This window comes from Anabrus simplex, chromosome 1, assembly GCF_040414725.1.
Source record: "Anabrus simplex isolate iqAnaSimp1 chromosome 1, ASM4041472v1, whole genome shotgun sequence".
NCBI lineage: Eukaryota > Metazoa > Arthropoda > Insecta > Orthoptera > Tettigoniidae > Anabrus > Anabrus simplex.
In genome coordinates, this window is record NC_090265.1 from 74,077,470 (window position 1) to 74,090,741 (window position 13,272).

General features: G+C 38.4%; 1 protein-coding gene across 1 annotated transcript in view; it reads left to right on the forward strand.

Moving 5' to 3' along the window:
• LOC136861384 (hemolymph lipopolysaccharide-binding protein) overlaps window positions 1–13,272 on the forward strand; it is a 63,386-nt gene that overhangs the window by 34,158 nt on the left and 15,956 nt on the right. Inside the window, exon 2 of the mRNA XM_067138818.2 lies at window positions 8,345–8,587. Coding sequence (XP_066994919.2) covers window positions 8,345–8,587 — 243 coding nt within the window. The remainder of the gene's footprint in view (window positions 1–8,344; window positions 8,588–13,272) is intronic.

The window sequence follows — 13,272 nt, forward strand, 5'->3', positions numbered from 1 at the left end:
AAATAACCTCTAGGACGATGCCTCCATTCCTGTATGAACATCCGACTAACTCAGGGTTGGGCAGAGTGTGGGTTGGTTGTCGATTGGGTCAGGATAAAAAGTCGAAGTTCTACACTAAAATATCAAACAATGACAGGAAATGGAGGTATAACACGAATGAGAAACAATCATAGGGGGTGATGGATTTATTAACAAATATCCCCGATCAAATCACACGAAAATAAATTGAATCAAGAAAAATAAAAATTTTGTAAAAGAAAAATAAACTCAAAGTGTAAAAATAATTCGAAATTAGAAACGTTAATTGAATAATTGTACAAATTTGACATTAAAAGAAAAACAAGTTCAACAAAGAACATTAATATACATCAAGATTGAGTTTCTTCTTATAGTCCAATGTTTATGTTATATGGCAACAAGTGTACGCAAACACTGCCATGTGTTATTTCCGTATGGAGTTTCACACTATCGCATCCCAACGATACGGTTTCAAATTTAAATTACTCCCGAGAGTCGTCAAACTATTTCCGTATTACGACGGAAAGAAAAATAATTAAGACGCATCGGACGCTATGTAAGGTATGCAAAATACTAGGGGCAAATCCTACACTATATTTACAGCAAATCAAATAATCAAACTAAACATATATGTACATCGGATATCGAGTAAAGTCTTAAATGCTACACTGCTTCTAATGTGAATCCCGGTTCACTACAAAAGATCTAGACAGAACTAGATAAACCAACAATACTTCAGCACTCGGGCTGTTCCCTTTAAAAAACAACGAGACAGGGTATACAATCATAAATAATAAGGTAAAACCATCCTGTAAGAGAAAAACATATAAATAATCCTTGATATCATGAAGAAAGCAATGGGCAACATTGCCTCCTTCTGCTGCGTTTGAGCGCTCAACAGCGCGGTCATCCGTCATGTACTTCCGGGTAGATTACGAGCTGTAAAGAAATATAGAACTCCACTACGCTAAAGATTGGATTTTGTCTCCCGTGGCCGCCGCAAGGAAATACTGTCTCTTTCACACATGCCGATAACACAGGCCAGGAATCTGCTTGCCATGAGATAACGCCCATCATCAACTACACTGAAACTCCCGTATATTCATTGCTTCTTAGCATGCTTGGGCCATTTAACAACATCAGACTCAATAGTCTGCAATTAACACTGTCCATTCTGATCACAATATACACTCAGAAGACACTAAGCAGGCACACACATCTGCATAATACTCTATCTTGTCAGGCATACCATCAGCCTGCACCAATACATTATAATTCAGCATGCAATTATTATCTCATTATTCCTCATGAATCCCACTGGCCTTTCCACATAATGAGACGCAGTTCGAGTCCTTGGCAGACCATCAGGCAAACAGAATCCAACTTAACTTCAAAGATCTTAATTTAACAACGACGTTCTGCAGCTCCTTCTGGCAGCTTCTGTAAAACCATGCATCATGCAAAATAGCTATACCTGTCTCTCTGAATAACCGAAATAAAATGAATTGATACGTGTTTGACGTAATATAAAAATGAACCTGTCGATCTAGCCCTTCTAGCCTATATATTTAAGGAAAACTCGGAATATCCTACACTAAGTACTATATTTACAATAATAACTGATCCTATCAATCCCTCATTTTCCCAAACATCTACTCATAAATCAAAATGAAAATAAAATAAACATGCATTAATCTCGTATCCGAATCTATCATAGTAACAAAATTAAACAAACACATGCCGTCAGGCTTACTTTATATGAAAATTAAAATTCTATCTACACTGCCCTAGTACCTTAACATAACTTACATATCATGCGGTAAATAATACATGCGTCTTACTTTACATTCTACGTGACTCTCGGGAAACCAGGATAGCAGCTTACATCCCCACTGCTTTTGTGTTTACTCCATGTTAATCACAGCATTAACATGTGGGAATGCACTTCCTTCCTCTACAGGTGTATCCATCACCTTGCTGGAAAACAATTCACTGGAACACAGAAGACTATTATTGATAACCTCTTCACTGCTTAATGCTGCGAGCCGAGATAACCTTTCTTTTACCAGATCAGCTAACACACTGATTCACATATATATAACACACTTCACTTCAAGGGTAAAAACACAGTTTTTAAAGCAGCCCACGGTTCGGTACGGAAGTTCCACGCGAATACGCGCCCGTCGCGAAATAGTAAAACAATAGCACGTTTCCACCACACTTGTTACTCAGCGGTTACTGAACACCGTCTTTATCACTTGAAAGTAAACTCTGCCAAAATTGTACTATTTCATTTACTGAAGTACAGTAAATATTGCGACTGCACAATTTACAGTATCAATGATAACCAGTTACTATTACTGAAATAACGCCAGTCACAAAGTTAATACATCCGCACTGTGCAAACTTTTACTACAGAGTGACGCTCTCCAGAGCTAAGGGTTACTGAGGAGGCTTCGGTGACGCCAATAATGTTGGGGTTCCCGGGTGTCTGAACCAACCACCAATCAGGGAGTTCGTCATGTATGATGACATAATACTTATTGTAATATATTTACCAAACACAGCTCAAACACTAGCAAATCTCTTCCACCAATTTCTATAATACATTTCCAAATATATCTAACTTCAGAAACTGTGGAAAAACCGATCTCTTACAGAAACTGACTTTATCCACAGAGCACGTTGGTCATCCTGGAATTAATATTTGGCGCGGTGTAGCCTCCAGGTTTGCCAAATCCCTAAGTTCCCATTGGCTGAAATATCTTGCTTGGTCAGCATCTAATACACGTGTCGATCCTTGCCAACGCTTGGGTACGCTATCTTTTCTCACGGTCATACGGAAATATGAAGCAACATCCAGCGAACCACTGTCTTGCTCAACATCCGGTATCAACTATCTTAGGATACGATGCTTTCACATGTTAAGACTGTAACTTTCATGAATAAATTTCACATGTTTGGTCAAATAATATTCCAATTATTATTATGGGCCGGTAGGATACGGCTCAGTACCGATATTAAAAATCCACCCCCTCCCTAAGGGGTATGACGTCAATGAATCCGCGGGAGAAAGCTTCATCCATATATACGGGACAAGGGATCCTCGCCAACACACTTGAAATGAATCTCTGGAGGTGAACCGTCGGTCGCAGCTAACTTCGAATTTTACGGGCATACAGTAACTTAACATTTATGGCGCGAGCATCCGCCAGTGTTTGTAAAATGTGATAGCGCTCAAGCAACATGAACTGGAAATAGTTAACGTAGGACAGTGTTTGTCAGTTATAAATATCAGTGAAGTAAATTAATTGCACTGTAAGAGAGTAATATAAATTGTACCACAATAAGTACGTACATAACAGACTGTGTGACGAACAGTACTTTAAGGGAATAATAGCCTGTACTTTGCAATATCGAACCGCTATCATGAACACTTCAAGAGTGCCGTATGAAACGGGCGTATCGCGTCAGACGACATAAATCGCGACGGGCGTAAAAGTTGACACCTCGTCGTACGTGTCCAGGTCCATTGTGCGGTAATTGGACGAAGATTAAAATAGTGTAAAATATTAAATTTTTGGGTCTAGGATATTAATTTGTTGTATAAAAGTTAAAGTATTCAGTGTTAACGTTGTAAATGGTGAAGTTTTGTGTTAATTAAGGTATTAGTGTAAAATGGTAATGTGCCAGGAAATCTTTTGTGGAACTACGCCATCAAGAATGGAGGAGTAAAATGCAGAGAGGGGCCGAAAGGAGCCTCTCATCTGCAAAGCTGTAATGGAATACCGAGAAACTAAGATGAGTACATAACAATGTAAATAATATTTGGGAAATGTTAGCGTGATTGGGAAAAATGGGAATAATTTGATTATACTTGGTTACCTTCTGTAACAAGATGAGGCGCTTAACGACCCCATCCTAAATTTGTAGCACGGACAGTAGTAAATAATAACAATGTAAATAATCGGGTCTTTTTCTGTAGTCAGTTTGTTGTAGATGTAAATTTTGTAGATATAGGGTAGTACGTTAAGTCATGCATGCATTCTTAATTTCTTTGTATTCAAGAATAATTCTCTTTCATTTGATTTTGGTTATGATAGTTAAATAGACCCGATATGTGTTTTTCTGTTTTGTCATTTTAACGAGCTATGTAATGACACTGAAGGAAAATCCAGCTTCGACATACCAGTTGTGTTTTGTTGTGATTAGTATGTTCATATTTTCAAAGTGAAGTTGTTCAAATTTGTGAGAAGCGATTATAATAATAAATTTCCAAGTAAATCATATCTGGATTGATTAGTGCCAGAATAAATCGAATTTGTGAAAGGGGTTATGCGTTAAACATATTAAGAGTGGACTACCGTGTAACAGGCGAAAATTAATTTTTTAAATTAATAATAATAATAAATAAAAATAAAACTACTTTTTTTTAAAGAAGAATATATATTTTTTAAATTTGGATATAATAATAATTCATGTGATATCGGATATTTAGTGAGCCGCGCGTAATAATAAAAGTCAAGTGATCACGTGTTGAGTTTATCTGGAATCATTTAATGACGGGATGTCGTTTTTTAATTCGGAATTAAAGTGTGTGGTAACTTAATTTGATAAATTAATAATATTGAAATTTAAGATCGGTGCTAATAATCCGTACATGTTAATGAACGTGTGGTTTAAATTACGGTCCAATAATTTTTTACGTATAAATGTCGTGTCTTAAATTTGCAATTCATTAGCCGGAACACGTAGGACTAATATTACGAAACCATGATTGTCAAATTTTGGTAAATATAATTTCCATATGTTACGATTATTTGTGGAGAATGAACTAAGGCGTAGATCAAAATGAGATAGAAAAATGTTAAAGAATCTGCAGTCAGATAATAAAAGGTCGTACGATGTCAGAAGTGAATAAATAAGTCAGTTGATAATTCTGTGGGAAATAAATGAATCAAGGAATATTGAGATAGAAAAGGAAATAAATTCCGTACGAGAGACACTTAGGATATTGAAATGAGTGTAAAATGTACGGGCAGTGTCACAGAGAAATACTGAGTTACGTAGCGGGTAGAATTCGAACCCGTGACAGCATGTACGAAATAAATAGACTGCACAGCTATTCGTCGAGATACTACGGATTTAAGGATAATGAGAGTTCAGAGTCCACATAAATGATCGTGTAGTGTAATCATTGTAATGACGAGCGATGACAATCATGATGTCGTGATAATAATAATAATAAATATTGCAGATAAAGGATTGGACCGCTTTAATTAAATGAGCGTTGATAAAGATGTTAAACGGGAATCTAAATGAGAATATGCAACCGATAATAATAATAATAACAATGTAAGGACGACGTTAAATCATCGCGGTCAGATTAATAATACTTGTCATAATAATAACAGTAATGATGTCGTTGGTTGATCAGTGAAACAATTGTAATTGCGACCGATATCTTAATATATTTTGGCGGAAGTGACCGGTTCATTAATAATAATAATAATAACCTCTTGAGTGCCGTTAATAATAATAATATCTTAAGTCACCTATTCATTAATAATAATAATAACCACAAGAGGGATATAATAATAATAACAGTAATAACCATTTGTGTTTGCGTTCCGCATAATAATGACGATATTAATCAAACGTGACAATGCCAGGAACCGTTGAATAATAATAATAATAATAATAATGATAATAATAATAATAATAATAATAATAATAATAATAATAATAATAATAATAATTTCAAGGATGATAATTTCATGAATATTCTGACGATAGTGGATTAAATTATTTGTGACAACATCCCTCTATTCGTATGTTGAATAATAAGTATGATAAATATTATAATCATTTTGTTGCCTCGTTATCGTACGGTTTCCGTACGGGACGATGTTACAGTAATACCTGGTGTGTTTGTTTACTTCGCCCGCGATGCGAGGGGGGTCATTGCCAAGGTGTTTCCCACCGCTTCTCGTTATCTCATCTGTGGCAGTAGTCTACTGAGGCTACTTTGTAACATTTCAGATCATATGTAAATAAAATGTAAATGCTAATTCTGTGGTATGGCATCAGCTGGACATCGTAAGAGAGGAACTGTCCGTGTAATCCATTTTTCGTAATTCACGAGAAACATTACCCAGTCCGAGTACCGGTCTCGGAAAAATGTATATAGCCGGAGTACATCATCTTAGTTAAATCGAGAAGCCGACCGTAACATGGGTTATGCTCGGGCTCCCGATAGAAGGAAGCTATATCCTTGAACAACGGTTCGATTCAAATGGAATCGATCCGTAAATTATACCTCAAAATGTCATTTTATTTCAGAAGCAACCCAGCACGATATTGGTACCACTTGCGGTATAGCAAGTGATTTGTTTATGTAACAGGTGTGGAAAATTTAAATATCGTTGCCAAATGTATCAAAGTTTCGTACGTCGGATGGCGTAATAAACTGCTTTTTCTGGCAAATTATTTCAAAGGAAACCATTCTCATAATCTTTTTATTGTAGTTAGTTGATGCCCTTTTTAAAGTTAACAGTCACTTCCTAGTCCTATCATGGAGTCCTTAAATTCAAGTTTACAATCGAGCCTTCCCCATTTTTAATTTTAATTGCTCCGTTCATTCCCGTGTTCTATTTATGCCGTTATATTTATATTTGATGACTTAAATAATGAACCGACACCCCTGAGATAAATGCTAGTCTGGGACTCGGGAGGTGGACGGGTGCAATAGTTAAGACAGAAGGGTGAGGTGAGGAAGTATATACGATGAGTAACGCATGGTGACAGCAGTGGCGATCTGACGGACCGAAGCCTAGCACAGCTATCCTCCGCCGGTCCCCGCACCAGTAGGCAGACAGCAGCAAGCCGCGTGAGGCGAGTCGATGGGAAGGGACGAGAGTCTGGGCTGCAATATCAGTCTCCGAAGCCTTGTTCTCAGAAATACGTGCGACGTGTTTTCTCATTGCTTTCAAGGTTTGCAAATGGAACAATGTGTCAGATGCTTACAATATAATGTGCTTTAGATTTCTATCGCTCGCATTTGAGGTTTGGGCTTCACTGATAGCCTTGGTAGCCCTCAGTATACGCCACTGCTATGTGTCTTCTACGGGGAATGTTCTATCCCACTATTCGTCCTGAAAGAGATATTGAGCAGGCGATTGAGGTTGACATAGAAAAGAAAGCGAATATTACAACACTCGACTTGAGCATTGGTGAGTTAAAGGATTGACTTTTGGTAGCATAGGAGGTACTACAAAATACACCTGGAGTATCTTGAAAGGGTTAGGTATCCCCAGAAATACACTTAACAACACCATAAGAGGCATTACCAAAGACTGCTCAAGTATTTTGCATCACCACCTTTATGGTTCATAATTGTTAATCTAGGACACTTTGTGTGATAATCCCCTATAAATGTGTTGCGTTCCGTAAAGTACAAACAATGTTTTAATGTGCATACGAATAGTTTATTATTTTCCAAATTGTAACATTACGTCTACTAGAGTGTTATGTAAAATTCAGGTGTGGATTATATATATACGTAGGCAAGTAAATAAGTATAATCAATTTTCCTCTAATTTTCTTTAGGTTGTCTCTATGGCGTTGTGTGCTCACCAGTCGCTGGACGGCACCGTAATTTATGTCTGTTGTAGGTTTCAGCGTTATCCGATCAGCAGTATGCGATGTTGCGATGTAAAGATGGCCGCGCTACTCTCTGTTTGCACCAAGGAAGAACAGCGTTGCGTAATCCGTTTTTTGTGGTCTGAGGGTGTACCAGGAGCGGAAGTTCATAGAAGACTTTCAGCAATATACGGGGACTATGTTTTGCCACAGCAAAGTGGATTGAACAGTTCAAAAGGGGTCGCGCAAGCGTGAAGGATGGGGAAAGATCCGGGCGTCCATCTGCAGCCGTAACTGGTGCCAATATTGAACAAGTGCGTGATATAGTTCTGAATAACAGACGAGTGACGTGGCAAACAATACGCACATTAGCCATGCATAACAGGCTTAACTTTTAAAAAGTCAGTTCGAGATGGTTGCATACGTGGCTTGCTGCGCAACCAAAAACATTTTTTGCAGAAGGTATCAGAAAGCTTGTGAAACGGTGGACCATTTGCGTTGAAAAGCAGAATGACTATGTTGAAAAATGATATCAATAAAACTGTGTACTCCTTTTATAATAAATTATAAAACTTGATTGCAGATACTTATTATCTTGCCCTCGTATATCAGGTACTTTTATGCCTGTTCTTTCTTTTCCAATGTATCTTACATTTCAGCAATTATATCAAATATTCTATTTCAGGTGACCCTTCGGAAGGTTACACACTGCTGTCAGGGATTGGGTACTACAAATTCAATTGCCGCCGTTCCACGTGGCATGAAGCCTCTGAGACATGTACGGAAGAAGGTGCACATTTAGCAATCGTCGACTCCCAGGATGAAATGGATGCTTTGATGAGGGAATGGAGTGTTTATCCATGGCAGAGAAATCCATGGGTTGGAGTCTATAGAACATCTAACATGAGCGACTGGATCACTGTACAAGGTAACATATGCTCTTAAGTACGCTCCTACTCAATCCTCTACCCTTGACAGGGCATGATGGCATTCATGTTTTTACTGTTCCAATTTGCTTTCTCCACGCCTGGCGGTCTGTCCATATATATGTAGTCTCGCGGAAAGTTTTCGCCGCCAGGGGCTGCAGCTGGTCCACCCTTCTTACTGCATGTCAGTAACCATTCCTTCCACCGCAAAACTCCAGGGTACCTGTTCTTCTGGCGATGTGTCCGAAGTACCGTAGGTAAGCCTGAATGATCCGCTCGAGAAGTTTAGTCTGGATGTCTAGTTCTTATAGCACGGACCAAGGCCTTACCCAGAAATATTTTTGGAGGGGTTAGGATTTGAGGAAGGCTTCCGAAAACAAAATCAATAGTAACAAATATCTTTTACTTTCAAATTGATTTTACAGAAAGAAACGTTTTGGAGCAGTACCTTTTACAACTCAACGGGTGAAGAAAAAAGGTAAATTCATAGCAGTCTGGTGGGCAGAACCCGCTTTAACACGTGCGTACAATGCGACGCACAGATTTCTGTCATTTGTTTGAAAATTGAGGTAACAATATGTTTCACTGTAAGTAATAAAAGTATTAAAATATTTAGAGGTTTAATTCGTGTTTAAAAATCTTTTAGCGGCTCGATAACTTGAAAAGATTTCTATATGTTTGTTGAAATTGATTCGTATTGTGGAAAATGTATTAATATAAAAATCAATCTGTATATCTCGACAAAATTTCCATTTCCATGTATGTATGATTTTTTACATTTATTAGCTATAGTCATAGAGAAATATTTAAATATGACAGATTTTATGGGTCAAATTCAGTTGTTTCTTTCGCAAATGATTGTTTTTATAATATTTCTGTTTTATTGAAGTCTGTTTCAGAACCCGTATTTACTGTTTAAATTTGTTAAGTTCAATTTTGTTTCGGAGGAGGTTTGAAGCCCCCGTAATGTTCCCCCTGGGTACGGCCTTGGCATGGACATATTGCTTCAGTGTTAAGTCAAAGAAATTCGGAGAATTCCTCACAAATTATTTGAATATCTTGATATAATTATGTACCGCCCATAGCAGACAAGCTCCTTGAAAATTCTCACGAGCCTGGATGAACCTCATTACAACCCAAAGATTACCATTAAGATCTTTAGAGGAGCAAGTAATCAAACTCGTGGCCTGCAGTAATAGATAAACATTCCCTCTTATCCTATCGGACGAAGGATTAAAGAGCACGTGGACAAGACAGAAATCAACTTAACATCTCTTCGACACATACTGAATGTACGTAACACGACCTAAAAGGTTGAAAGTCGATTGCGATTACAGTGCGGTCGTGAAAATTCAATTTTCATTGACTTCTTCTACAACGGGCGTCTTGCATACACTCTACAGTGTGATGGCAATATTGCAAGACCTGTAGCTTAGATCATTTCTAACAGAACAACGGTGGCCTTGGCCACTATAGCTCTATTGATAGAGTAACTGACGCGAAATGAGGAGGTTGTGGGTTCGTATCCCACTGGTGTCCGGTTGGTTATTTTTGTTCTGTGCTTAACATCTCTTCAACACTTACTGCATGTACGTAACACGACCTAACAGGTTGAAAGTCGATTTCCATTACAATGCGGTCGTGCAAATTCGATATTCATTCTCTAAAATTGATCGCCTTGACAGCTATTCCGAGAAATAAGCATCAAACATAAGCAAACGGTGTATTTCAGCCGGTGTTACCTTACTGTACTTGCGATACTGTCACTTCGGAGGTCTATGTTCAAATCCGTTCCCTGGCGAAAGTTTTTCCTTCGATTGATGCAGATTTAGAAATACCACCTCGCATTGCCCATGATTTATATACACACTCCTACGGTATCATGTACTTAAGGATCATTTTCCTTTATACGTATCCATACGAAAATGAACACAATAAACGTTGTTCTGATGGACTTCGTATCCATATGTGGCAGCGAGGCGTGACCAGTGTTAAGGAAAATAATGGATAGGAAGAGCATTGTGAGATATCACCTTTCGACCGAACAGCGACGAATTGCTCTTGACAGGTACAATATTGTGAAAGAGCATAGGCAAGCAATCAGTTGCTATTCACAATACACAATTACAGTCGGCAACCCCTAAGGTGACCCCAGCTCGTAGTGTTCATATACCGGTTATCCAAGGTGGGCTTATCTATTACAAAGTTTCACAATCATTCTTAAGTACTGTTCCTTAAGGGAACCTAAACGTAGACATGGTAACCCGAGGAACCGTAAAGAACATACAGAGGGAATATTTACCCATACTATAAGGCCTTAAGAATAAAAAGGAATGTTTACAAAAAAACAGGCCATTAACAAAATGCAAGGGGACGAAACATCAGCACTCCTTAACAAACATTCTGGAAGAGAACGAGAACCGAAGTGGGTTTAAGGCCCAATGACACAGAGGCTAATCCCATACTAAAAAGGGTGACTAACGGAAGAAATAATAAAGGGCTGATACAAGATTTCCAAAATTTAGAGGTTGGAAACTCTAGTCACCCTAGCTCAAACAGAAGGGGAGAGATCCGAGGGTCAGCACTCGTGCTCCCTAACCACTCGTACTCAATAACATTAACGGAATATAAATAGAGTTCGAAGACTGCGCAGAAGGTCCTATATTTCATCCCAAAGAGAAATGATTACATATTAGATATTAAGAAAACTGCTGAAACATTCCCCTCAAAATACACGCCCCCACAATTACATGTTTAGGTACATTCAGCCATTACCTTTTAGCGCTGGATCTTCTTCAAGCCGGCCGAACCCTTCCTCTGTTTAGGTACATTCAGCCATTACCTTTTAGCGCTGGATCTTCTTCAAGCCGGCGGAACCCTTCCTCCTCCCTCTCTGATGGTGGTGGTGGTGGTGATTATTGTTTTAAGAGGAAGTACAACTCGGCAACCATCCTCTATACAACACTAATCAGGGAGAAGAAAGATAAGGGATCCGACACTTCGAAAATGAATGTATCGGCCAAAGAAAGGCAAGGGCCATGAAGGGCGTGAAGATGAAAGGCTCCCTAGGCCTCGCAAACCTAATAGCGTCCGGCTCGGAAATGAACAAGAGTTGACCAAGGAAGGTCTGATAGGATAGATGAAAGAGAGGAGCCTGGCACAAGTAATTGGAAGCAATGCCAGGACTCAGCTAAGGGCCCCGTGGGCACCACACACGCTCCAAAGTATAGAGCCCCTGAGGCTCCTTTTCGTCGCCTCTTACGACAGACAGAGGATACTGTGGGTGATATTCTACCGCCCCCACCCACAGGGGGTTCATTCCAGCAACACTCTCCATTATAATTTCATTTCATCTGTCAGTTATTAGGCATTGCCCCAGAGGTGTGCGACAGGCACTGAAAAACTGGTTGTAGGTTTTACACACAGGACGATTGAATTTGGAAGAAGAACACCCAACAACGTCAGTTCATTTGAATTAATATTTGACAAATGTCAAAAAGTTTAAAAGAATACCGAAAGACAAACTGAAATTATGTAGTTAAAACAATATTAAAGAAGGGCAATTTAGTGGGATTAGTGCGAAGGGAACAATGATATCTAGTTATAAGTGCCTAAAATCCCAGAAATATAGTTCCAGAAGTACTTCCCTTAAAATGTCTTCGAGTGTGCAGCATTGTGTATCAGCCAGTACTACCCACGAGAGAAGAACGAAGACCTGAAACCCCGTCTTACACCAATGGCAATTAAAGTATGTTTTGGTATTCATTGAATGCTACGTTGCATAAAATGCCCACTGTGAAGTTGGCATGGAGTTCAAGAACTGGTATGGATCTCATAGTTATTTTTATAAGGGTTAAAATCTAGGACAGGCATTTTTGAGGGCTCATTTTCCGCCGAAGTTTGGATTTTAATTTTTTAAATAAAAAAATTATCTATTCAGCGCAAGTGAATACTGAAAAACAGGAAATAATATTACAGAATGAATTAGTTCTGACTTGCGTCTATAAAGGATATACTGTACAAATTATAAATTTTTGAACGAACTTTGAAATACTTTTTGTAAATTTCCTTCACAATACTTAAAATATATTTTAAAGCCCTCGCTGACAGCCATTTAGAAATCCCTGATCTAGAGATCCTCTTGGCCAAATGGCGAACTACACATGTACAATGCGTTCATATTCAAATCGGCAATTTATCATATCGTTGGCTTTTTTTTAAAAACCTCGTATGTCTCAATGCTCTTCCTACCCATTATATTCCTTATGACTGGACACGCCTCTAAGCCACATATTTACAGTATATGCAGTCTATCAGAACAATTTTCGTTGTGTTCAGTTTCCTATGCGGGTGTGTAAAGGAAAATGAACCTTAAGCATATTATACTGTAGGAGTGCGTAAGTTACCCATGCAAACAGCATCCCCACAGTACGGTATGGTAAGGTCTATTTTCCTTTACACTTCCGCATAGGAAAATGAACACAAAGAAACTGATTCTGATGGACAGGATATAAATATGTGGCTGGGAGGCGTGACCAGTCTTAAGGAATATAATGAGTAGGAAGATAATTTTGACATACGAGGTTTTAAAAGAAAGCCATCGATATGTAACATTAATAATAAGTCAAAAAAGAAGTTGCGACCATACATCTGTAGGCAAAAGACTTTAATTTTTTAAAATGCAAAG